At 52.4% G+C, this 24438-nt stretch overlaps 1 protein-coding gene across 1 annotated transcript in view; it reads left to right on the forward strand.

The window, feature by feature from the left end:
- The window catches only part of EPHA10 (EPH receptor A10), a 31476-nt gene that overhangs the window by 3524 nt on the left and 3514 nt on the right, over positions 1-24438 (forward strand). The window contains exons 4-16 of the mRNA XM_056509104.1: positions 5865-6020; positions 6838-7179; positions 13727-13851; positions 17053-17206; positions 18239-18347; positions 18426-18481; positions 19177-19302; positions 21619-21804; positions 22815-22876; positions 22964-23167; positions 23644-23793; positions 23919-24127; positions 24212-24376. Of these exons, the coding sequence (XP_056365079.1) occupies positions 5865-6020; positions 6838-7179; positions 13727-13851; positions 17053-17206; positions 18239-18347; positions 18426-18481; positions 19177-19302; positions 21619-21804; positions 22815-22876; positions 22964-23167; positions 23644-23793; positions 23919-24127; positions 24212-24376 (2044 nt within the window). The remainder of the gene's footprint in view (positions 1-5864; positions 6021-6837; positions 7180-13726; positions 13852-17052; positions 17207-18238; positions 18348-18425; positions 18482-19176; positions 19303-21618; positions 21805-22814; positions 22877-22963; positions 23168-23643; positions 23794-23918; positions 24128-24211; positions 24377-24438) is intronic.

A 24438-nucleotide genomic window follows, 5' to 3' on the forward strand; every position in this document is an offset into this window, starting at 1 on the left:
CATTAATATCCCTATTGACACGCTTTGGACACGGTTTAATAATTTGGTGAGTTTACAGCTCACAAGGTTATGTTTAAGGACAGCTGCAAAAATGGATGTGCCCTCTGCCTCAACAAGGCATCCCACTAACAAACCTGGGGCTGTGACCACTTCCAAAGGCAGGTGGGAGCCAGATGTGGGGTGCTGGCTGTCATGCTCTTCCTCAGAGTGTGTGAGCCTCTGAATGGAGAGAGTTGTTGGGCTAATGCCACCCCCGAGCACCTTCTTGCCAGCTGGGACCTGGCAAAGGGGATGCACTGTTCAGTAAAACACATCTGAAAAGACTCTCTGCTCCCCATGCCTGCTGTCCAGATTATACCTTGGATGTCTTCCTTTTCACCTCAAAAACTGAGAGGAAAACAACTAAATAAGTCCCAGGCAGGTGGATTCCCCTGCACTGGGGGCAGGTGGGGCAGCAGGAGAGTGAGCTTTTCCTGTGGAATCAGAGCTGCCCTTCAGGAGCACCTCCAGGCTTTTCTCTGTGCTGATGGTGCTGCCTTCCTCCAGCTGCTGGGATGCCCTTCCCAGGGCTCTGGGCAGTGGCTTCTCCTGAAGAAGACCTTATTAAAGCTATCAAATTGAAATCTCAGTGCTGTTGATTGCTTCAGTGGCTGCATGGCAGCTTGCCATGCTTTCCACATCTGTTTGGAGTGGGGATTTTAGCATAACAGTCCCTGAAGGCTTTTGCTAATGTTTCAGGTTGCTCTGTTGAGTTTAAATAATTCATATTCTCTGAGGAAAAATATTTGGAGTAATTTAATGGACATAATTAAGTTTCTTTCCCCTCTCACAGAAAGCAGGTCATTAGTCATTCTCTGTGGAGCAGCATCTAATGTCTGGTCAAATATCAGAAAATAATTTTTAAGGGTTGAAAGTTTGGGGTTTGTTTGCAGCCCTGCATTAGCACAGTGCTAAGTGAATAGCTTGAAAATATTTCTGATGAAAGCAGCCAGAGCTGTGGGAATTCTTCAATGAGGAGACAAAAGCCCTTGATGGATGCTTTGGGAGTTTGTGGGTATTAACCAGTCAGGTGATGGCACAACACACCTGGTTCCATCACCATGATCCTGAGCTGGTGGCTTTGGAGGGCTCAGAGCCATCTCTGGGGTGGGACTGCACAACTTTAGAGTCTGTTTAACATCCACTCATGAAGAAGAGAGTTTGTCACTGAAAATGCACTCAGGCTGCTTGTCTTGATGATCTCTGTAGCCAGATGCTGCTCTGTGCTTACTCTGACCATAAAACCCCTTCCCAGAAGGTGCACAGGGCAGTCCTGTGCTCTGTGGATGATTCCTTGCCCATCCCTGTTCTGTTTTTATTTGGCTTCTCAGCTTTGATGTCTTTTTGCCATTAATTTTGTCAGGTGTGAGCTGTAGCCCTGTTTGTTTTGTGGTGTGTAGCAATAGCTTTTGTCTAAATGAAGCCATGGTGTGGAGGAGTCTGCCTGATATTTTCATTCAAAGTTGTCTTCTGCTCCATCTTTCCTATCCAACCCCCAGTAATGTCTGCAAGGGGAATTTCAACAGAGCTCAAGGTTAATATTTACCAGCCAGATTTGCTGCAAATGAGACAACTAAAACCAGACATTGAATTAATATGACAGAGACCAGTTACCAAAAATAGCTGCCAGCCACTCTTCTTTGACAGAAACGTAAATTTGTGCTCTGGCAAAGTTTCCTCCTCAATTCATTTCCCTCCAGTTCTGACAGCACAGGCAGGAGCCAGCTCTGCAGTGCTGCTGTGTCCATGCTCTGCTGCCCTCAGCAGCACCTGGAGCCCTGCTTGGTCTGGTCAGTGATGCTCTAATTAGTGGCAGTGTCCCTTGTCCACATGGGAATGACATCACTGAAAACAGTTGTAGAGTTGAAGTAGTTTCTAGTGTTTTGTCAGGATTTTGAATGATTTTTAAAAGGGATGAGTGTTGCTGTTTTTGTGGGGAGGAAAACCTTGCACAGGGGGTGGCTTCAGTGGCAGCTTTGTCCACAGGTGCTGTTTGGAATGGGGAATAACAGAAATTCCCCCTCCCTGTCTGCATCACTGGTTGGAGTTTTGAGCAGCATGTTGAATTCAACCTGCTGTGGACAAGGGAGATTTATTGTATCTGTCTTAGGGAGAATGCAAAGGTTTAGGGTGGGAGTGGGATGTGGGGTGAGTAAGATGCTCCTCTATCCATTGGATATGTCCCACCACAGTTTGTGTCACTGCAGTGGCCTTAGGTGGAAAAGAAATAGTTCAATTGAAAGTTAGAGAAATTTAAAATAATAGATTGCAATATTTTGTAATTTACTGCAAAAATCCCTCCTGAAACCTGAGGTCTGCCTTTCTGTTTAAGTACAAAAAAGATGGATCCAAATGTACAGCACTTGGAGCTTTTGATTTGTTTCATCTTTTATACATTAGCTTACAAACCTGTAAGTGCTCCTGGAGTGTATTTTATCTGCTGACTGATGCTGGAGGATTATGCATACGTTTATTTTTCCTCCTGGGGCTCTGTAAGCTGCACAAAGCACCAGCTTTTGCTTTCATCAGGCATCCCACAGTCAGGCCCTGTGCTTGCTGTGTGGAATGGGAGGAAATTCCACAGGAATTCTGGATCTGGGCACATTGGGTGGGAGGCTGTGAGGTGGCATCAGCCTGGTGCTGCTGCCCATCAGCCAGGCACTTGGAACACCCATGTAAAACAAAAAAAAACCAAAAAACAAACTCTCTTTTCAGTCTCCCTGGGGTAATGAGCAGGCTTGGAGGTATTCATCATTTGGGATTGCACTGGTTCACAGTGTGTCTGAAATAATTAGGGCTGTGGAAACTGTGACAGATTCAGACACAAATCTCTCCATGACATTTAATTTCAGAGCAAACTACTCTGACAATTACAAGCATCACAAGTTGTTTGCAGCATTCCTGTGAGGTTCAGGTCATGGATATCTGGCTGCTGGATGAACGTGCTGCATGGGCTGCTGAAACACAGAGGGGATGTGTCCTGCCCACAGCTGAGGGGGTTTGTGTGAGCCAAAATGCTCTTCAGGCTGCTGCAGAGGCTCAGTCCTTCACTTGGAATTCTTTGGTGGATCCATTAGGGAGCTGAGAGAGACACCAGTGGATTGCAGTTGGCTCAGAGGATGTGATCAGAGGATGCTTCAGTGTGTCCTTGAGGAACATTCTGGCATAAACAGCAATGAGGTTCTGTCAGTCCTGGCTGGATTCATCGAATGCACTCTGTTAGATTTTCAATACTCTCTTTCTTCTGGACTAAATCACTAAATTTAATTTCAGCTCTTAAGAGTTCATAGTTGGGGATGCACAAGGATCTTGCCCTTGGGCACAGGTTTTGTTTCAGCACTCCACAAATTATTTAACAAGGACAAAAATTACAGAGTAGCATTGTCTAGAGGTGTCAGAGTTGCTGGCAATGTGTTGGACCATAGGCTGCTTGTCAAAAACCAGTTATTAAAAACCTCTGAACTGTGTGGAAGGCAAGGTGCTTTTGGATTCTCTGGAGTGCTGCAGCCCAAAGTTCCCATCCTGGCAGACATGGAAGGGAGCTGAGAGGAGCCTGACTCTGCTGCTCCCCTCTCACTCTGGCACAGAGCTTGCACACCCTTGCTGTCCCTTCTCTCTGCAGGATTGATCACAGCTGGTGTGGTAACACAAGGTCAGACCTCAAACTCAGCTTGGAGGGGGCAGGAGCCTCTCTGCTACCCCAGGATGTTTGTCTAAAAGGCTCTTTGGCCACCTCAGGACCCCACTGAAACTGTTCTGCCAGTGATTTACACGTCCTTGGCTCTGCCTGGCAGTGTCTGTCCCTCCCTGGGGCTGCTCTGCCCCTGAAGCACTGATGAAATATTTGGAACATAATAAACAGCGACTTGCTTGGCTTGATAATGGGATTAAGATGGAGTGTGGCTGGTCCAGTGAGGGGTCAGCAGGAGCAAGAGCTCCTGTGGAAGATGCTTTGTGAACAGCTAAGATGCCAGTGGTGAGACTGCAGGTTTGGGTGCTGCTCAGGGAGGGCTGGATGCAAGTCTAAGGGCTGGAGGGGCCCAGTGCTCCCAGTCTGCCCTTTGCTGGGAGGCTCTGTCAGGCTGCTGGGGTGCCTTAACCTGTGGTGCAGTCCTGGTTCTTGCTGTGGCACCCCCAGTCCTGCCTGTTTCCCCAGCTGTGGCTTTCTTAAAGAGTATTTTTATGAATGTCTGCTTCAGCAGAGAAAATTAACACACATTAAAGCAGATGAACTTTGTCAAATACAATTCCATGACCAAAACTGGAAAGGAATTGATTTTGGAAGGCAACAGGGTTGTAGTGTTAATTATAAATGCTGTGTAGGCATTTTGAGTGAGGCTGCAGCTGTTATTAATTCATCCTGGCACACATGGTGCTGCTGGTAGGACTTCACTGGGAAGGGAAATGCCACTGGATAGGAAACCATTCATTTTCTATGTCTGCATCCTCAATGGCCCCTGCTTTCCCCATGGCACAAGGGAATGAGATGTAGTTGCTCTCTCTCAGCAGAGACACCTCTCCTGTCTGAGGAGCTGTGTCAGGTGAGGTGCTAAGAGGAGCCTTTCCCATGGTTACTTCATGCTGGGAAACCAGAGTGGCTCATTCTGCTGCTGGTCTGGCAGTGTGCAGTGTCACACTGAGGGGGGATGTGCTCTCTCTGTCAGTGACATGGGTCAGGTTGGCTCGAGGAGCTTCTGTGGTCAGCAGTGGTGGAGCTGGAGAGAGGCAGTTGATCCATCTGACCCATCTGGCTGCTTCTCTTTGGCTCTGGGACAATGAATTATTGAACTTTATTGTTTAATAATTGAGTTGTGGTAGCACCAGAGGACCAGGAGTGGGATAGAGAGCAGTGTACAAAAAAAGAGAGTTTCATTCTATAAATTGATGACCTGATCTCCCAAGAGTTGTCACATACCCACTGCAGAAATAAGCACTGTGAGATGACAGGGACACCTAAACCAGCTGGAGACCAAGAAAAACACTCGTAGGATGAGGTGGAAGAGGGTGGGAGTTTGTCTGAAAAAAGAAACAGAGACACACATATGATGCATCACATGTGCTGGGCACTTTTGTTCTTCTCAAGGGCAAGTTTTGGACAGCCAAGGAAAAAAAAAATAGCAAGTAAAGCTCATGGTTCCTCGTGGGGACACACTCACATGGGGTTGTGGTGCCTGCTCCTGGGACATCCAAACTGGGGCATTTTGTGCCATTGTTAATGACAGACACTTCTGTAAACTGACTTCTGGCTGTCAGAAAACAGGGTGGGCTAGTCTGAAAGACACTTCTAATTGGAAATGTTCAGTTTCCTGTGATGAGATGTCAGATTTGGTGTGACAGGCACATCTGAGGGATGGGGGCTCTGGGCTTAGTGCTTGGATCCCATCATGTTTGTAAATAGGATTGATTTTCCTGTCCTGTCGGATGCAGTGATATTTCTGCCCTGTATGGTGGTCAGTGCTGCCTAACTAAAGGAAAAAGCAAATTCTGTCTCCATTCTATGAATATACCACAAGTTTTGATTTGGTTTCTCAACTCTAAAGAGGGAATTGGAAGTTTTGGGAGTAATTTTAACATTTGCTGTTTTTTTGTGGTTTATATTGCACCCTAGATAGGGAATGATTTACTGTGAAAGTCGATGCAGAGCTGCAGCACCCAGATGTTTCTTCTGGGTAAAACCAAGGGACATCTCTCTTGGTTCTAGGATCATGCAGGAGCTCAGGGAAAGCAGCTTAGAGGGTGGCAGCAAAGGAGGTCCAAGGAAACAGGGAAATGCAGTCACCAGATGTGCTGCTCTCCCCTTACCACCCTCTCTCTCTCTCTTTCAGCTTGCCTTCCAGGGTTTTACAAGCTCTCCCTCCGTCTCCCTCTCTGTTCTCCGTGCCCTGAGCACAGCTTCACCCACGAGGAAGCCTCCACCTTCTGTCTGTGCCAGACGAATTACTCCAGGTCTCCTTCAGACCCCCCCTCTGCCTCCTGCACACGTACGTCTGTCTGCACAGCTGCTCCTTGCAGCAGCCAGGCTGGCTGTCTGTCTGTCTGTCTGTCTGTCTGTCCTGCAGTGCCCAGGCTGTGCAGGCTGCCCCTGCCCACCTCGGGGTCCCAGCTGTGCTGCAGTGGGGAGGGGATGGAGGGGCTGCCCTGTGATCACACAGATGTGCTGTCACAGACTGGTAAATCTGGGGCACAGTCATTCAGCCACTCTAGTTTTAATTAAATGGCCTCTAGTTAATTGGTCTGGAGTCCAGCTGCTCTGGTGATGGATGCTGTCCAGCTGCCAGCACAGCCATGAGGAGCCCTCAATCTCTGCTGAGCATGGCTGGGAGCGGGGTGGTGCTCAGGAAAATATTGAGTCGAGCCCTCAATCTCTGCTGAGCATGGCTGGGAGCGGGGTGATGCTCAGGAAAATATTGAGTCCAGCCCTCAATCTCTGCTGAGCATGGCTGGGAGCGGAGTGGTGCTCAGGAAAATATTGAGTCGAGCCCTCAATCTCTGCTGAGCACGGCCAGGAGCGGGGTGGTGCTCAGGAAAATATTGAGTCGAGCCCTCAATCTCTGCTGAGCATGGCCGGGAGCGGGGTGATGCTCAGGAAAATACTGAGTCGAGCTCTCAATCTCTGCTGAGCATGGCTGGGAGCGGGGTGATGCTCAGGAAAATATTGGGTCATGCACATTGTGGGGCACACACCTGCCTTCATCTGGGATCATCTGTCCCAGCATGTCACACATCTCTGTGTCCCCTCGTGCCCTACTCCCCAGTGCTGCACCTTCACCTTTACCCCAACACCTGCTCTGCTTCCAGGCCCACCCTCAGCCCCGAGGAACCTGGTGTACAGCCTGCAGCAGTCGTCCCTGGTGCTGCAGTGGAGTGCCCCGGCCGACGCTGGCGGCCGCAGCGACCTGACCTACAGCCTGTGGTGCGGCCGGTGCGGCGCGGCGCCGCCGGGGCGCTGCCAGCGCTGCGGCAGCCGGGTGGGCTTCGTGCCGCAGCAGACGGGGCTGGTGGAGCCCACGGTCACGCTGGTCAACCTGCTGCCCCACGCCAACTACACCATCCGCGTGCTGGCGCTCAACGGCGTCTCGGCCGTCAGCCCGCTGGCCGGACAGCAGTACGCGGAGGTCAACGTGTCCACCGGCCACGCAGGTACGGGCACGGCACGGCACGGGCAGATCTGGGGTGTGGGAGTCTGCTCTGCAGCCAGGGGTTGGGTGGGTGAGCTGGTTTAATTAGTGAGACTCGGAGTTAGAAGTGTAAGTTAATAGGGAAAAATAAAGAGAAAAATAAAATACGTGTGATAGTACTGAAGAAAAATCACTGATGGAATCAGAATGCAGCCCCACTAGTTAGTGTGGTGGTAGCAGTCCAGATGAAGTAAAAGTAATCTTCTTGAAGCAGTGATGTGTAGAAAGGTCTGGTAGCTCTTGTCCTCTGGAATCCAGTGGAAAAGGCTGCTCTGGTGTTCCAAATCTCAGTTTTTATCTGGGTAGGAAATGTTTGGCTCCTCCCCTGGCTGGAGCATCTCCCAGTGGGATGATGGAATTTTATCAGTCATGCCCTGGGACTCACTGGCCATTAACAGGAGATATCTCCTGGAGAGAGGATGGGCTGTGGGAAGATAAAGATGATTGCCCAGCTGGTTTAAAGATGGCCCATTAGCAGGAGATATCTACACAGAGATAAGGGTCACTGCCCCACCTGGTTTCAGAATACAAACTTTTGGGCACATCTTTACATTGTAACCTGGGACAGTGTCTTTGCTGCTGGGAGGACACACAGTCTGTGGATGGTGTGGGCAGTGTCCCTGAGGTCTGTGAGTCTGTGCCCTGTTTCACCTTGGTTTGTCCTGGTGACACAGACATGGTGCTTAGGTGTGGCAGAGGGGCAGGTGAAGACTGGCCCATGGCAACTCCCAGTTGGTGTCACTGGGAGGCAAGGAGTGAGTGTGGTGACAGCCTGGACTGTGAAGGGACATGTCTGCTCTGTGATCTGGCTGCAGTTTGAATTTACAAATCAAATTTTAAAAAAAAAACCCAACAAACCTTTAATGAAGTAATATTTTCAGCCCATTCATCAAAAAGCCCTCCTTAAAACAGATAATTCAAATGTTGGCTACCCTTCAGAAACAAAAAAATTGATTTCCTCTCTCTATCCTGTGCTGATCTGTGAAACAATTCTTATTGTAATTGTCCCCGTCCATTTCCAGTTTGGCATTTCTGTTCCCCCAGGAAAGGGGAAGTGAGTGCCCATGCCTGTGGACAGGTCCCTGACCAGAGGGGTTGGCTGAGGAGTCCCTCCTCATCTGCTGTCTGTGCCAAAGGACAGTCAGGTCCCTCCTCTGCTGCTGGCTCTGCTGAAGGACAGTCAGCTCTGCCTTGTTGTGTCCTTGTCTGTTCCTCTGCAGTTACATTATTAATTTGCATGAAAACCCTTTCCCAAGCCACAGTTAATGGAGACAGATAATCCTCAGGTACCTCTTGGCAGGAATTGGCCAACAATTTCATCTGAGGAGATTAAACTTTGATCTTGTTATAAATAATTTTCCCACCGCTTGATCAAATGTCTTTGTGCAGGTTGTTGCTTTCTCTTCCCTCGTACCAAAATCCCTGTGGCTCCATTGGGGGATGCTGTGCTGCAGACTGCTCCTCAGCAGAGGTGTCATTCCTCATTAGGATCTTGGCTGCTCAGGGATGGATTTAGCTCTGGGAAGATCTCCTGCCTCCTGAGCTCAGGCCAGGGGGACAGAGAGCAGTCTGGGGTGTGGTGAGCTCAGAGAGCTCTGACGAGCCATTCCTCCAGTCTGCTGCTCTGCAGCTCTCACCTTGCCTACCCCAGGTCTGAGCTGGACCCCAGGTGTGGGCAGTGAGTGCCCTGTTCTCTTAGGGAGCAAAGCAGCAAGTCAGTGATGCCAGCCCATGGCTGCTAAGAACAGCTCTTCCCCTGGGGAAGGGGGAAATCTCAGCCCTTACTCGACACCATGTACTCCTGAGGGAACTGAAATGCACATAAAGAATGTGGATAATTAATCCTGTAATCTCTTCAGAATCAATGTCTCTTGTTGAGCTGTCAAGTCTCCAGCTGCAGATGGTGGCTGGGAATGACCCAAGCAGCTGAGGCTGGGGAGTTTCTTGGAGCACTGGCAGTTTTTATGGCTGAAAGGGTCCCCTCCCAGGGCTGCCCTGCCAGCAGGCACCAGTGCCCTGGGCTGGCAGGGGGTGACAGTGACGGTTAACCCGTGCCTATCAGCACAGAAGGGGAGTCTGTCTCCTGAGGGAGTGGGGGCACACAGAGTTTGACCCCACTGTGAGGAGGGGACCCTGCATGGACAGGACAGGGAGCCACAGCTGGCAAGGACACGGAGCCACAGCTGGCAGGGGTATCAGAGCCACAGCTGGCAGGGACATGGAGCCACAGCTGGCAGGGATATCAGAGCCACAGCTGGCAGGGACACAGAGCCACAACTGGCAGGGGTATCAGAGCCACAGCTGGCAGGGATATCAGAGCCACAGCTGGCAGGGACACAGAGCCACAACTGGCAGGGGTATCAGAGCCACAGCTGGCAGGGACATCAGAGCCACAGCTGGCAGGGATATCAGAGCCACAGCTGGCAGGGACATGGAGCCACAGCTGGCAGGGACATCAGAGCCACAGCTGGCAGGGGCACGGAGCCACAGCTGGCAGGGGCACAGAGCCACAGCTGGCAGGGACTCAGAGCCACAGCTGGCAGGGATATCAGAGCCACAGCTGGCAGGGACATCAGAGCCACAGCTGGCAGGGACACGGAGCCACAGCTGGCAGGGACATCAGAGCCACAGCTGGCAGGGACATTGAGCCACAACTGGCAGGGACATGGAGCCACAGCTGGCAGGGATATCAGAGCCACAGCTGGCAGGGACATGGAGCCACAGCTGGCAGGGACATGGAGCCACAGCTGGCAGGGACATCAGAGCCACAGCTGGCAGGGACACAGAGCCACAGCTGGCAGGGACACGGAGCCACAGCTGGCAGGGACACAGAGCCACAGCTGGCAGGGACTCAGAGCCACAGCTGGCAGGGATATCAGAGCCACAGCTGGCAGGGACATCAGAGCCACAGCTGGCAGGGACACGGAGCCACAGCTGGCAGGGACATCAGAGCCACAGCTGGCAGGGACATTGAGCCACAACTGGCAGGGACATGGAGCCACAGCTGGCAGGGATATCAGAGCCACAGCTGGCAGGGACATGGAGCCACAGCTGGCAGGGACATGGAGCCACAGCTGGCAGGGACATCAGAGCCACAGCTGGCAGGGACACAGAGCCACAGCTGGCAGGGACACGGAGCCACAGCTGGCAGGGACATCCAAGCCACAGCTGGCAGGGACATGGAGCCACAGCTGGCAGGGACATCAGAGCCACAGCTGGCAGGGATATCAGAGCCACAGCTGGCAGGGACATGGAGCCACAGCTGGCAGGGACATGGAGCCACAGCTGGCAGGGGCACAGAGCCACAGCTGGCAGGGACACAGAGCCACAGCTGGCAGGGACATGGAGCCACAGCTGGCAGGGACATGGAGCCACAGCTGGCAGGGACACAGAGCCACAGCTGGTGGGGACATCAGAGCCACAGCTGGCAGGGACATGGAGCCACAGCTGGCAGGGATATCAGAGCCACAGCTGGCAGGGACACAGAGCCACAGCTGGCAGGGACACGGAGCCACAGCTGGCAGGGACACAGAGCCACAGCTGGCAGGGACATCAGAGCCACAGCTGGCAGGGACACGGAGCCACAGCTGGCAGGGACATGGAGCCACAGCTGGCAGGGATATCAGAGCCACAGCTGGCAGGGACACAGAGCCACAGCTGGCAGGGACATGGAGCCACAGCTGGCAGGGACAGCGTGGGGAGCTGCTCCTCAGGGCACACCATTCCTTGCAGTCCTGCCTCTACTGCTCCTTGTCACCAGAGCCCACCACAGAAGTGCAGGGTGGGGCCAGAGATCGTGGGGAAGAGGCTGCAGGGATGCCTGCAGTTGTGATTTCCGTGGTGCCTGTCCTGCTGTGCTCTCAGAAGTCGTTTGCAGCAGCAAGGCAGCTCTGTCTGCTGATAAGCAGGTTCAGAGGAAAAATTAAACAAGAAACAAGACCCTATTTAGCTGTCAGATCCTGCTCCTCTAATCCAGCTCCAAGTGCAGCTCTGTGCTGCCCTTCCCCTCCAGCAGTCACCAGAGGGAATTTTCCATCGTTCCCTGTGACTGCAGCAAAAAGAAGAGATGCAATTTAGTCTGCAGGTGGCAAAATTAATACTGTGTTTTTTCTAATCTGTCCCCAGCATGAGACTAAATAAAAGTGTTTGAGGAGTGAGTGGAACTGTTCACCTGCAGGAGTGGAGCTGCATTAGCCATGTAAATGTGCACTCCAGGCCCATGTCATTTGTATTCCTGGCAGGGATACAAACTCCTGCCTTAAAGAGCTTCTAAATCTGTTGCTGATTAATAATGCAACCAGTGCCAGAATGCATCCTCCTTCCTGAGGCTGGAGAAGGGGTTTGAGCTGGGTTTGGTCCTCCAGAGTGCATTTTTCTGTGCAAGCCCAGGGCTGGTTCAGTCACCGTGGGGCAGTGGGGCTGCAGGATGAGCCAGCTCTGGGGCAAGTGTCTGAGCTGCTGGGCTCAGCCTGCTGACTGTTGTCTGCTTTGGAGTGGAGATCTCTGCGGCAGGAGCTGCCTGGGGTGGTGCCCAGGGCGTGTTCTGTGCAGGGATGTGAAGGGAGAGGTGGCTCTGTGGCACAGGCAGGGCAGGGTGCAGGAGTGTTTGGTGTCTGTGCTGAGTGCAGCTGATGGATGCACTGGGCTGTTCATGGGGCCACGTGTAGTTTTGTGCCTGTTCTGCTGCTGTGCTGCTTAATCAAGAGGATAAAAGCCACGTACAGGGAGATGGAGTTTATAAAATCAGGCAGAGTGGTGAATAATTTAATGTTTGCTTTTTCAAACAGAGGCAATGATAGAAGAGCTTAAAATATTGATGGGAAGCACATTTTTTTTTCACAGTGTGAAATGCTTTATAGCCTGTGTGAATTTCTTTAATGTTTTTTAAACATGTTTGAGGCTGGCACCTGCTTTGCTGTCATGTACCACGGGCTCTGCTCTGAAGCACATCTGTGAGTGAGTAGGATTTTTCCTGATGACTTTGTTAACAGCCAGGACCACCCATTCAGGTCTCTCCAGTCCATTTCCTGGATTCAGACATACAGGAGGGCAGCTGTGTGATATTTAATTTATGGGTAAGGAGCACTTAGCTCATCTTACAGGAGCAGGGCCCAAGGCAAGTTTTGGGGGATAATGTTTGACTGTGTCCCACACCATGGGGAGGGTCACAGCACAGGGATCTCTGTGGGCAATGGGAGCTGCACAGGAGCCCCTTTGACTCCTCTCACTCTCATAAGAAGCCAAAGGGACCTGGAATCAAACAGCAAATCACCATGAATAAAACATCATCAGGGCTTTTTCTTTCAGCAAAAATTAATGAGCTAAGTAATGAATACAGAATTTCACAGAGACTTAGGTTTACTTTCTAGGGACTTGTTCCTCTCCACAGGAGTCTTGGTGGGACAGAGATGGGTCCAGGGGACGTCCTGATTTGATGGGAAGTAGGACAAGCTGGAAGCAATCAATGTCCCCATGCAGCTTTTGCTGTGCCTGAGCTTATGGAAACCTGTATGGAGCCAAACCTGGTTAAAATGGGAATATTGGCAAGTGCATCTTGCAGAGGATGAACTAAATGGATGCATGAGGGAGTTTGTGCTGACCAGAAGTGCACAGCCTGCTCTCAGAGCAGGGCTCACACCCCCAGCAGTCCAGTTGCATGGGGTGGATCTGGTGTGGGGTGGTTCAGGAGGCCTTGGTATGTCCCACCAGCCCTCCTGATCAAAGATTGTGTTTTGCCTCTCCCAGACACCCTCAGCAGGGGCTCAGAGCGAGGATGTGAGCCCATCCTCAGACCCTCAGCAGCACTAGGGGTGGATGGTGCCATTAGGATTTTTGCCAGTTTTCCATTGGAGTGCTCCAGGCTGCCCATGGATTACAAAGCTGTTGTGTTTTCCCACTGCATGGAGCTATTCCTGATTCAGAGAAAGGGGTCTGGTGTCTGCAGAAGCCACACACTCTGCAGCTATGTGAGCTGCAGGTTTTGCTTGTAAGGAAAATTAATCCACAAACACCAGAGGTTTATGTCCAAAAAGGAGACAGAGGAGTCCTTTTTGCTTTATTCAAATAAAGGGAGAGGCCATGGGGCATCCCCTGGGATCTCTCAGATTTTTGGAGGATGCAGCCACTTTTTATCCCAATTTCCCTCTCTCTTTCCCCATTGCTGAGGTACTTGAGAGGCACAGACTTCCCTGAACACCTGATATTCCCCTCTAATGTATAACCCTTCCTTTTAATTTTTAATTCTTATAGAATTCATAGTTTTCCCCCCGTTGCTTCTTTCATCTTCCGTTACCCAATTTTCATTTACCAGCAAACCTCCAGTTTGTTTGTAAAGTCAAATCTCTTTTTCCATTTATCATCAGTGTAATCCCTCCCATTGTTTCTTTTATCTCTAGGTGCTAACTTTATCTACCAACAGATCTACAACTTGTTTGTAAAGACAAATGTAACATTCCTCCCATGCTGGAGCAGCAGCTCAGTCAGTGCCTGTTTCCCCTCTGTGTTTTCAGTGCCCACTCCTGTCACCCACATCCGCACAGACAGGGTGGAGCAGAAGAGCATCTCCCTGTCGTGGCAGGAGCCAGGAGTCCTGACTGCCAACGGCACCGAGTACGAGGTCAAGTACTTTGAGAAGGTAGGATCTGAGCGCTGGCACTGTGCCCTTCCCTCGCTGCTCGTCACCACCCACTCAGCCTGAGTCGTGATGGTTCCTTCGACCCCAGGGTGCAAAACACAAAGAGCACGAGACTCAGGTTTTATTCAGCAGAAAGCAGCAATGCAGTTTATTGTGTGTAATAATAGAAGAGAGAGAGAAAAGGGTAAAGGAAACAAAGCAAAAGGGGAGAGAGAGGAAGGATGGGATGTAGCTGCCAACAGGAGGGTCCTCGAGTCGTCCCATGCCAGACACGTCTTTGATCCGTTGGGGAGAAAGAGATCTCAGAGACTCTTTAGGAAAGTCACTTTTTATAGTCCTTTTCCAAAGGGAGTGGCCTCTGGCCTAAAGGTGGGGAGATTTATGGACTGTTGTGTGTGGAGATCATTGCTGCAAGGAACAGGTGCTGGAACAGGCGCTATGAGCAGCACAGTGTGCCATGGCAGCACCAGCACAGCACAGACAGTGCTGGGCAGCACCAGCACAGGCACAGACAGTGCTGGGCAGCACCAGCACAGCACAGACAGTGCTGGGCAGCACCAGCACAGCACAGACAGTGCTGGGCAGCACCAGGCACAGCCACAGACAGTGCTGGGCAGCACCAGCACAGGCACAGACAGTCCATGGCAGCACCAGCACAGGCACAGACAGTGCTGGGCAGCACCAGGCACAGCCACAGACAGTGCTGGGCAGCACCAGCACAGGCACAGACAGTCCATGGCAGCACCAGCACAGATACAGACAGTGCTGGGCAGCACCAGCACAGGCACAGACAGTGCTGGGCAGCACCAGCACAGCTACAGACAGTGCTGGGCAGCACCAGGCACAGGCACAGACAGTCCATGGCAGCACCAGCACAGCACAGACAGTGCTGGGCAGCACCAGCACAGGTACAGACAGTGCTGGGCAGCACCAGCACAGCACAGACAGTGCTGGGCAGCACCAGCACAGCCACAGACAGTGCTGGGCAGCACCAGGAACAGCACAGACAGTGCTGGGCAGCACCAGCACAGCACAGACAGTGCTGGGCAGCACCAGCACAACCACAGACAGTCCATGGCAGCACCAGCACAGCTACAGACAGTGCTGGGCAGCACCAGCACAGGCACAGACAGTGCTGGGCAGCACCAGGAACAGCACAGACAGTGCTGGGCAGCACCAGCACAGGCACAGACAGTGCTGGGCCAGCACCAGCACAGGCACAGACAGTGCTGGGCAGCACCAGCACAGGCACAGACAGTGCTGGGCAGCACCAGCACAGCTACAGACAGTGCTGGGCAGCACCAGGAACAGCACAGACAGTGCTGGGCAGCACCAGGAACAGCACAGACAGTGCTGGGCAGCACAGGCACAGCACAGACAGTCCATGGCAGCACCAGGCACAGCTACAGACAGTGCTGGGCAGCACCAGCACAGCACAGACAGAGCTGGGCAGCACCAGCACAGCACAGACAGTGCTGGGCAGCACCAGCTCAGGCACAGACAGTGCTGGGCAGCACCAGCACAGCACAGACAGTGCTGGGCAGCACCAGCTCAGGCACAGACAGTGCTGGGCAGCACCAGCACAGCACAGACAGTGCTGGGCAGCACCAGCACAGATACAGACAGTGCTGGGCAGCACCAGCACAGCACAGACAGTGCTGGGCAGCACCAGCACAGGTACAGACAGTGCTGGGCAGCACCAGGCACAGCCACAGACAGTGCTGGGCAGCACCAGGGACAGCACAGACAGTGCTGGGCAGCACCAGCACAGCACAGACAGTGCTGGGCAGCACCAGCACAGCACAGACAGTGCTGGGCAGCACCAGCACAGCACAGACAGTGCTGGGCAGCACCAGCACAGCACAGACAGTGCTGGGCAGCACCAGGCACAGCCACAGACAGTGCTGGGCAGCACCAGGGACAGCACAGACAGTGCTGGGCAGCACCAGCACAGCACAGACAGTGCTGGGCAGCACCAGCACAGGCACAGACAGTGCTGGGCAGCACCAGCACAGATACAGACAGTGCTGGGCAGCACCAGCACAGCTACAGACAGAGCTGGGCAGCACCAGCACAGGCACAGACAGTGCTGGGCAGCACCAGCACAGGCACAGACAGTGCTGGGCAGCACCAGGGACAGGCACAGACAGTGCTGGGCAGCACCAGCACAGCACAGACAGTGCTGGGCAGCACCAGGCACAGGCACAGACAGTGCTGGGCAGCATCCACCTGGGCCAGGCCAGAACTCATATCCAGAGTGAGCAGTGGGGTCCTGGGTCTCAGTCTCTGATGATGGTGGTGAGGCAGATCAGAGAAACTTCACACCAACCCTTACACTGCTGGTGCCCAGTGCTGTGCCACCCCTGCACGTGTGGCTGCAGCCAGGCAGGGACTGAGACCCACCTGGGTTCCTACATCCTGCAGGAGATGGGCTCTGTATTCTCAGTGTTGGACCTTGTGCTCTGTGCTGGTTTAGGACTGAGAGCCACAAACCTGTGGCTGTGTGAGCTATGAGTGGCCCTTCCACATGGGAGGGGACCCAGAAAATATTTTTATGGCAGTTTCTTGATTTTAAAAATTGCTGCTGTTTGACAGGTGCAGTAAGTTGGGAATTTTTGGAGAAATACCAGTGGGCAGAGTGGGGACAAGGCTCTAAATCAAAATAAATGCAGTTTATGACACAGTTCTGCAAATTACCTTATCTGCATGTGCTCAGGCTCGTTCTGGAGCTGATGGCATGTCAGGCACACTGTGCAGGTGACATGTAAGCATTCTGTATTTAGAAACAAGCTACCGTGAAGCTGATTCATATTAATGTGATTTTCTGCATCTGATAGATTTGAGAGGAAGGATCTGTGGGGGAGGGCAAATGCTGGAGCCCGAGACATTAATTCCTGTGCAAATGGGCTGCAGCAACTGATACTTGGGGTATGAAATGAGGAGCCTTCCTCCTTGGCTAGAGAATTTAAATTCAGTTTAGCAGTTATTCACTGAAATGAGGCTCTTGATGCTGACATGAATATCAACTTTAGTTCCTAATCTTTGCTTTTAAAGCTTTTGTTTTTACTGTGAAGATGCAAAGGGGGAAAAGTGTTGAATGGAAGCACATTTGGTAGTGGTAGGGCCCTCCTGACAGGGCCCAGAGCTGAGGACAGGACTGTGCCATGCCAGCTCCATCTCAGGTATCTCATTATTTCACAGGATCAGAGAGATCAAAGTTACTCAACTGTGAGAACCACATCAACAGCTGTGACAGTCAATAACCTGAAGCCTGGTACCCTCTATATTTTCCAAATCAGAACATCTTCCTCTCCAGACTACAACCCTGGCATTGAAGTGGAGACTCTGGCAGAGTGTAAGTGCAGAGGGCTGGTGCCCCTCTCAGGGCTCTGAGCTCAGCCCTGGGCTCAGCTGTGCCCCAGCTGCTCCTGGTTCCATGGAGCAGCCCCTGTTCCTCTGGTTCTGCCTCTCCAGGTCTAAGGGAGACACCCACTCTGTCCCACTGCTGTCCAGGAATTTGCTTTATTTGCTTTGCCTTGCATTTTCCCATTGGGTTTGGATGAGGTTGGCCTTGCTGCCCTGCCTGTCCTGGGGGAGCCTGTCCTGTCTTTCCTCAGTGAAGAGTCAATGAGGGCAGTTGCTCTCTGGCTCCTTTCTCTGGGACAGCCTCTGCTCTTTGGCTGAGGTTTCCCAAAACCAGGCTTAGCTCATGACCATTCCCTGCCTCCTGCTGCTGTCCTGGCTCAGGAGGCACTTGGCTTGTCTGCTCCTTGGCTGGCTCAGGGCAGCCAGCATCAGTATTATCTGCTGAGACTTCTCCTTTTAAATTCCCATTCATAACTGTGGTCCAAAAGCAATTTCTTTCACTAAAAGAGGGCTGGAGGGATGTTGGGCTTCCCCCACGCTGGCTGGAAGTGCAAGGCTGAGCTGACTGGCTCAGAACAGCTCCCACAGATTGTGTTAAACAGGGCTTTAAATTGCCTTCATTTACCACACAGAAGACGTTTCAGAATTAATTGAAGCCAATAAAAATTTTATAGAGAATGTAGCTATCTAATATCCCTGTTTGCAAAAGCTGGAGGAAAAGGGATTAATGTGATGAAAGAAAACTGTTTGTGAGGCCATAAATTTTGATATGTTCCTCTGATAAACAGGGTTCTTGCTCAGCTCTGATTAACAAAACCAGGAGCTGGTGCAGCAGTGCTGGGTGCTCTGTGTGTGCTGCCTGGGCTCTCAGAGCTGAACCACAATCTGAATTTGTGAGGGTGGTGCAAAGCAGCCAAGTTACTCCTGTAACTCTTCTGGAGGACACAGGCTGGCCCTGGGAGCAGTGACCTCTCCTCAGACCCACCCCAGAGCTGCTGATGGGCTCTGCTTCCTCCTGCAGTGACAGTGGCCTCCAGTGAGCAGAGCCCCGTCCTCATCCTCGCCGTGGTGGCCGTGGTGGGGCTGGCAGTGCTGCTGGCCGTGGTGGCTGGAGTGATGCTCTGGAGGAGGTGAGCAGGGCCAGGCATGGCTCTGGGCTGAGGGGCTCTGCTGCCCAGGTGCTGTGTGCATCTTGATTCTCTTTGCAGGCAGTGTGGGTACAGCAAAGCCAGCCAGGATGGGGACGAGGAGCTGTACTTCCACTGTAAGTGAATCACTGTAGATCCCTGTGCTTATCATTAACAACCCACCAAAGCAGCCCTGAGCCCTCTCTCCTGAAGTGTTGTCACCCTGTTATCCCAGAGCAGGGCTGGCACAGCAAGGCTCTCTGAGGACTGTGGGTTTGGCAGCTCCATGTGTGGGTCACTGCACAGAGGAAATGGGGATACTTGCAGCTTACATGGGGTGTATAAATTATTCTGTCAGCTCCTCATGAACACGAGCAAACAGCCTTGTTTTCTGGAGATACCCTGGATTATTGAGCAGCAGTAATTTTACAGACAGCAGTTGTCAGAGGGAGTTCAGATGTCAGGAATGAGGAGTTTATTTCATTCCTGGCACATGCCCATGAGTGCACACAGGGTTTTCTGCTCCCCAAAGCACCTCAGAAGCAGAAGAGCCTGCCTTGACCATTTCAGTTGGCTTTGGAGGGTGGGAGCTTCACTGGAGCAGAGGGGCTGCTCTCCTTTACCCAGGGGTTGTGGCAGTGGAGCAGAGCAGTTGGATTCACTTAATTATAAAAAAAAAAAATCTTAGAAACCTTATATAACTGAGTCTTTTGCTTTGCTTATAGAAAGGTTCTGCCCACAGACAGGAGATGGATAAGCTGGGATAGTGTTTCCCAGGATGGGTGGGTGGAATTTCTGTCGAGCCCCTCTCACCTCTCTGCCTTTCCTGCAGTTAAAATACCCACCAGGAGGACATACATTGACCCCAGCACCTGTGAAGACCCCATGCAGGCTGTGCACCTCTTTGCCAAGGAGCTGGATAATGCCAGCATCAAAATTGAGAGGATTATCAGGACAGGCAAGTTCATGGGGTGGTGGCTGTGCCGTGGGCTGTGCTGGTGTGCTCCCCTTTCCCTTTCCCTTTCCCTTTCCCTTTCCCTTTCCCTTTCCCTTTCCCTTTCCCTTTCCCTTTCCCTTTCCCTTTCCCTTTCCCTTTCCCTTTCCCTTTCCCTTTCCCTTTCCCTTTCCCATGACATTGCTCCAGCCCTGGGGTACCTGCCTACAGCAGAGGATGGCAGCAGGGCTGTGAGGGTTTTATCCAGAAGCTTTGTTCCACATCCCTGGTGTTTTCCTGAGGCACTGAGCACAGCCAAGCAAAAGCCACGTGGAGCAGAAAGCATCAGCAATTATCTGCATCTGGGCAGTTTGACAGCAGCATGAAAACTATTTATAAATACGTGAACCTAATGATTTATCGATTTTCATCAACTTCACTGCCTAAAACTTAAAAGCAAATTAAAATCCCCTGACTGGATCCTAGAGCCTTAATGGCTACTGTGTGCCAGAACGTGGGAAACGTGATCATTCTTTGTCATTTCTTTTCCTGAAGATAAATTCAGCTGTAGTAGCAGCAGAGGTGGAGGAAGGGAGGAGGGAAGGGCTTTGCCTGCAGCTGAAGGACAGTGTTGAAGGGGAGAGGACACTGAGGAGGGGATGAGGTTGCCTCTGTGGAGCAGCTCAGAGGAGCCCCATGTACCTTTCATAAGGAAATGGTGTTTGAAAAATCGAGAAATAAATTAGTAAGGAAGACATTTAAATCTAAAGAATTTGGGAGTGTGTCTGTCCCACTGCTGATCTAACAAGAACCTGATTTTCAAATCAATAAAGCTGCTCATATCTACATGCTTTTTGCTGTAAAGCCAATATTGGTTTTTTATGTTGGGAATTGTGTAGCTCCTGTTGTGGAGCTCATGGCTGAGTAGTGGGATGTTCTCCCTCAAGGATTTCAGGAACCCTCCAGCCCTGCTGTCTCCAGCTCTGTGGGAAGCAGCCCAGGAGGCAGAACCAGCCAGACCTGGAGCATGGTTAACCCTCCTCTCATGGGATAAAGCACAATATACACTGAAGCAGAGCGTGGAGAGAGCAGCTGAGAGGCTCTGGAGGTGGCTGAGGGTCAGTGGCTGCAGAGTGGCTCAGGATGCTCAGGATGGGAGTGGATCTGGGGAAGGCTGAGGGTCTGGCTGTGCAGAGTGGTGGGATGCTCAGGGTGGGAGAGGCTCTGGAGATGGCTGAGCATCAGTGGCTGTGCAGAGTGGCTAAGGATGCTCAGGATGCTCAGGGTGGCAGAGGCTTTGGAGATGGCTGAGGGTCAGTAGCTGTGCAGAGGAGTGGCTCAGGGTGGGAGAGGCTCTGGAGATGGGTCAGTGGCCATTCAGAGTGGCTCAGGATGCTCAGGATGCAGAGGCTCTGGAGATGGGTCAGTGGCCATTCAGAGTGGCTCAGGATGCTCAGGATGCAGAGGCTCTGGAGATGGGTCAGTGGCCGTGCAGAGTGGCTCAGGATGCTCAGGATGCAGAGGCTCTGGAGATGGGTCAGTGGCTGTGCAGAGTGGCTCAGGATGCTCAGGGTGGCAGAGGCTCTGGAGATGGATCAGTGGCCGTGCAGAGTGGCCCAGGATGCTCAGGATGCAGAGGCTCTGGAGGTGGCTGAGGATCAGTGGCTGTGCAGAGTGGCTCAGGATGCTCAGGATGCAGAGGCTCTGGAGATGGATCAGTGGCCGTGCAGAGTGGCCCAGGATGCTCAGGATGCAGAGGCTCTGGAGATGGGTCAGTGGCCGTGCAGAGTGGTTCAGGATGCTCAGGATGCAGAGGCTCTGGAGGTGGCTGAGGATCAGTGGCTGTGCAGAGTGGCTCAGGATGCTCAGGATGCAGAGGCTCTGGAGATGGGTCAGTGGCCATGCAGAGTGGCTCAGGATGCTCAGGATGCTCAGGATGCAGAGGCTCTGGAGATGGGTCAGTGGCCATTCAGAGTGGCTCAGGATGCTCAGGGTGCAGAGGCTCTGGAGGTGGGTCAGTGGCTGTGCAGAGTGGCTCAAGATGCTCAGGATGGGAGGGGATCTGGAGGTGGGTCAGTGGCCGTGCAGAGTGGCTCAGGATGCTCAGGATGGGAGAGGCTCTGGAGATGGGTCAGTGGCCATTCAGAGTGGCTCAGGATGCTCAGGATGCAGAGGCTCTGGAGATGGGTCAGTGGCCGTGCAGAGTGGCCCAGGATGCTCAGGATGCAGAGGCTCTGGAGGTGGCTGAGGGTCAGTGGCCGTGCAGAGTGGCTCAGGACGGGCTGGTGTGAGTGGCAGCACTGCAGCCGCGGATGTTTAACCCGTTCCTGTGCTGTGCAGGAGAGTTTGGGGAGATGTGCCGGGGCTGCCTGAGGCTGCCCAGCAGGCGGGAGCTGCCTGTGGCCGTCCGGACGCTGCGGGCCGGCTGCTCGGAGCAGCAGCAGCGCTCCTTCCTGGCCCAGGCCTGCACCATGGGCCAGTTCGACCACTCCAACGTCATCCGCCTCGAGGGCGTCGTCACCAGAGGTAGGTGAAGGCCCAGGCAGAGTTTGCCAGGCCTTTTCTCACATTCTGAGTTCTTTTTCCCAGGCTGAGACAGTTTCGCAGCTCTTCTGAGCCCTTCCCAGGATGATAACTTTCTGGGAAACAGAAGGGAAATAATAAATAGAGATCAGCACCTGATGTTGACTGATGGACAGTTTGTGATGTACATGGCAGAAGATGTCTTCTCCTATTGTCCAGTGAACTCCTGTCCTGTTTGAGGCTTGTGAACCACTCTATAAATATGGTTTGGTTTTTCAATGAAATGCTTCTTTTGCTTCCCTTGCTGTTATTATCCATGACTCTCTGCATATAGTGACACCAGCAGGCTCCTGCAAGAATGGGCTCAAACTGCTGCTTTAGGGGGGTGAGCTGGTGTTAGAGGGGCAGTTGGCTGCCTGGAGAGCAGCTGTTCCCACCTGCATCAGCTGGGTTTGCATTCTAGTGATTAATAAAAAGCTTCCAGCTAATAAATGCAGGTGGTGGGACTGGCTTAGCAGCCAAGCACGTGTGCTCTTAATAAAAGTGAATTGAAGTGAGATTCTGTCAGTAAAATAGATGAGACTGACTGCTCCAGCTCTCTCCCATGAGAGTGTGTGTGGAGCCAGGCTATGGATAGGATAGTTAAATGGATATTCATGTAAATCCAAAGAAACCAGAGCATGTGAGCTGATTCTAACTAGGCTTTTTATTAGGACAGAAAGTTTTGTGGCTGAGCTGGTTGCTTTTGCTTTCACTGTACTGTGCTGTCCTTTGTGATGTGCTTCAGAGCACATCACAAGTTCCTGATGAAAGGAACTTCTGATACTGGAATCCATTCCTAGCTGGGAATGGCAGGGAAGCCTTGGACCTGGAGCTCATTACAACCTGGCTGAGATAACATCCAAAAGCCAGGCAGTGCAGGGTTGGCACGTGGATTTTTAACCCCTGCAGAGTCTGAACTGCCTGAGTGATGGCAGCACTCACACCTGCTGTCTGTCTGTCTGTCTGTGCAGGGAGCACCATGATGATAGTGATGGAGTACATGGGGAATGGCCTGCTGGACTCCTTTCTCAGGGTGAGTTCTGGGGTGTCTGCCCAGCCTGGACTCTCCTGGCCACCTTCCCATCACTGACCTTTGGCTTTTGCCCCTCTGCTTTCACAGAAACACGAGGGGCAGTTCACAGGCACCCAGCTCATCTGCATGCTGCAGGGCATTGCCTCTGGCATGGTGTACTTGGCAGAGATGGGCTATGTGCACAAAAGCCTGGCTGCCCACAAGGTCCTCGTGAGCAGCAGCCTGGCCTGCAAGATCACAGGGTTCAGACGGCCACAGGAAGAGAAGATGGAAACCATCTTCTCCACCATGGTGAGCTGCAGTCCCACATTCTGTTGTCAACACTTTTCCTAGGCTCCCACTTCCTTCTTCAACTCTGCACCTTGAACTTCTTTCTCAGGTAGAGATGCAATGTGTTTGGTCAGGGAGCTGTGCAGCAGTTGCCTGGCACCATGCCTGCTCTGGCCACAAACCAGGGCAGAGGGACTTGTGTTTGAGCAGCTGTGAGGTGGTTTTCTTTAAATATTAATGTGCAAAATGCCATTAGCTCTTCCTGGGGACATTCTCCTCTCCCATTAATATTTCAGGACTCACACTCCTGAGCATACAGTTGCAGTGACATTTTAAACAAGCTGAAGAAAAAGTTTTCTCTTAGTACTAAATGTTCTCATGGTGCATGTTTGCTCAGTGCCCAGCCTGTGATGCCAGGCAGGGCACAATGAAAAGTGGGAATTGCCAGCACTGGCCACATCCTGCTGGGCAAATAAATCATTCCTGCCCTTCTGCAGCGTGGGAAGAGCCTGGTGCTGTGGTCAGCCCCTGAAGCTGTCCAGTACCACCAGTTCAGTCCTGCCAGCGACGTGTGGAGCTTCGGGATCGTCATGTGGGAGGTCATGTCCTACGGAGAGAGACCCTACTGGGACATGTCCCACCAGGATGTGAGTGCCCTGCAGCTCGTGTGGGTGATGGTGCAGCCACTGCTGCTCCTGGGCTGGGTGTGAGGAGGGAGGCTTGCCTTTGGTTTGCATCCCAGCTGCTGAGCCCAGCCCCTGGTGTGCTGCAGGTGATGAAGGCTGTGGAGGATGGGTTCCGCCTGCCAGCCCCTGCCAACTGCCAGCCACCCCTCCACCAGCTGATGCTCAACTGCTGGCAGAAGGACCGCAGCCAGCGGCCCAAGTTCTCACAGATCCACAATGCCTTGAGCAAGTTGGTGCAGAGCCTGCAGCCCCCAAAGTGCCCCAGCTCCACGTGTCCCAGCTCTACATGCCCCAGGTGACCACCCTGTTGTCACACCTGCCTGTTCCCCCTCTGCTGTGCTGTGCCCCACTGCCTCTTCACCACCCTCTCTGTTGGCAGGTCCCATGGCACGTCCATCCCCCTCTCCAAGAGAACCTTCTCAGCCTTCCCATCTTTCAGCTCAGTGGGTGAGTGGCTGGAAGCCATAGAAATGGGCAGATACAAGGACAACTTCACTGCTGCGGGCTACTGCTACCTGGAGTCAGTGGCCAGGATGACAGCCCAGTAAGTGACCTGTTCCCCTGGCTATAACCTTGTTTGGGTGTAGTGAGAGCAGCATTTCCTGC

This window comes from Oenanthe melanoleuca, chromosome 23 (assembly GCF_029582105.1).
Source record: "Oenanthe melanoleuca isolate GR-GAL-2019-014 chromosome 23, OMel1.0, whole genome shotgun sequence".
In the NCBI taxonomy this organism is placed as follows: Eukaryota; Metazoa; Chordata; class Aves; order Passeriformes; family Muscicapidae; genus Oenanthe; species Oenanthe melanoleuca.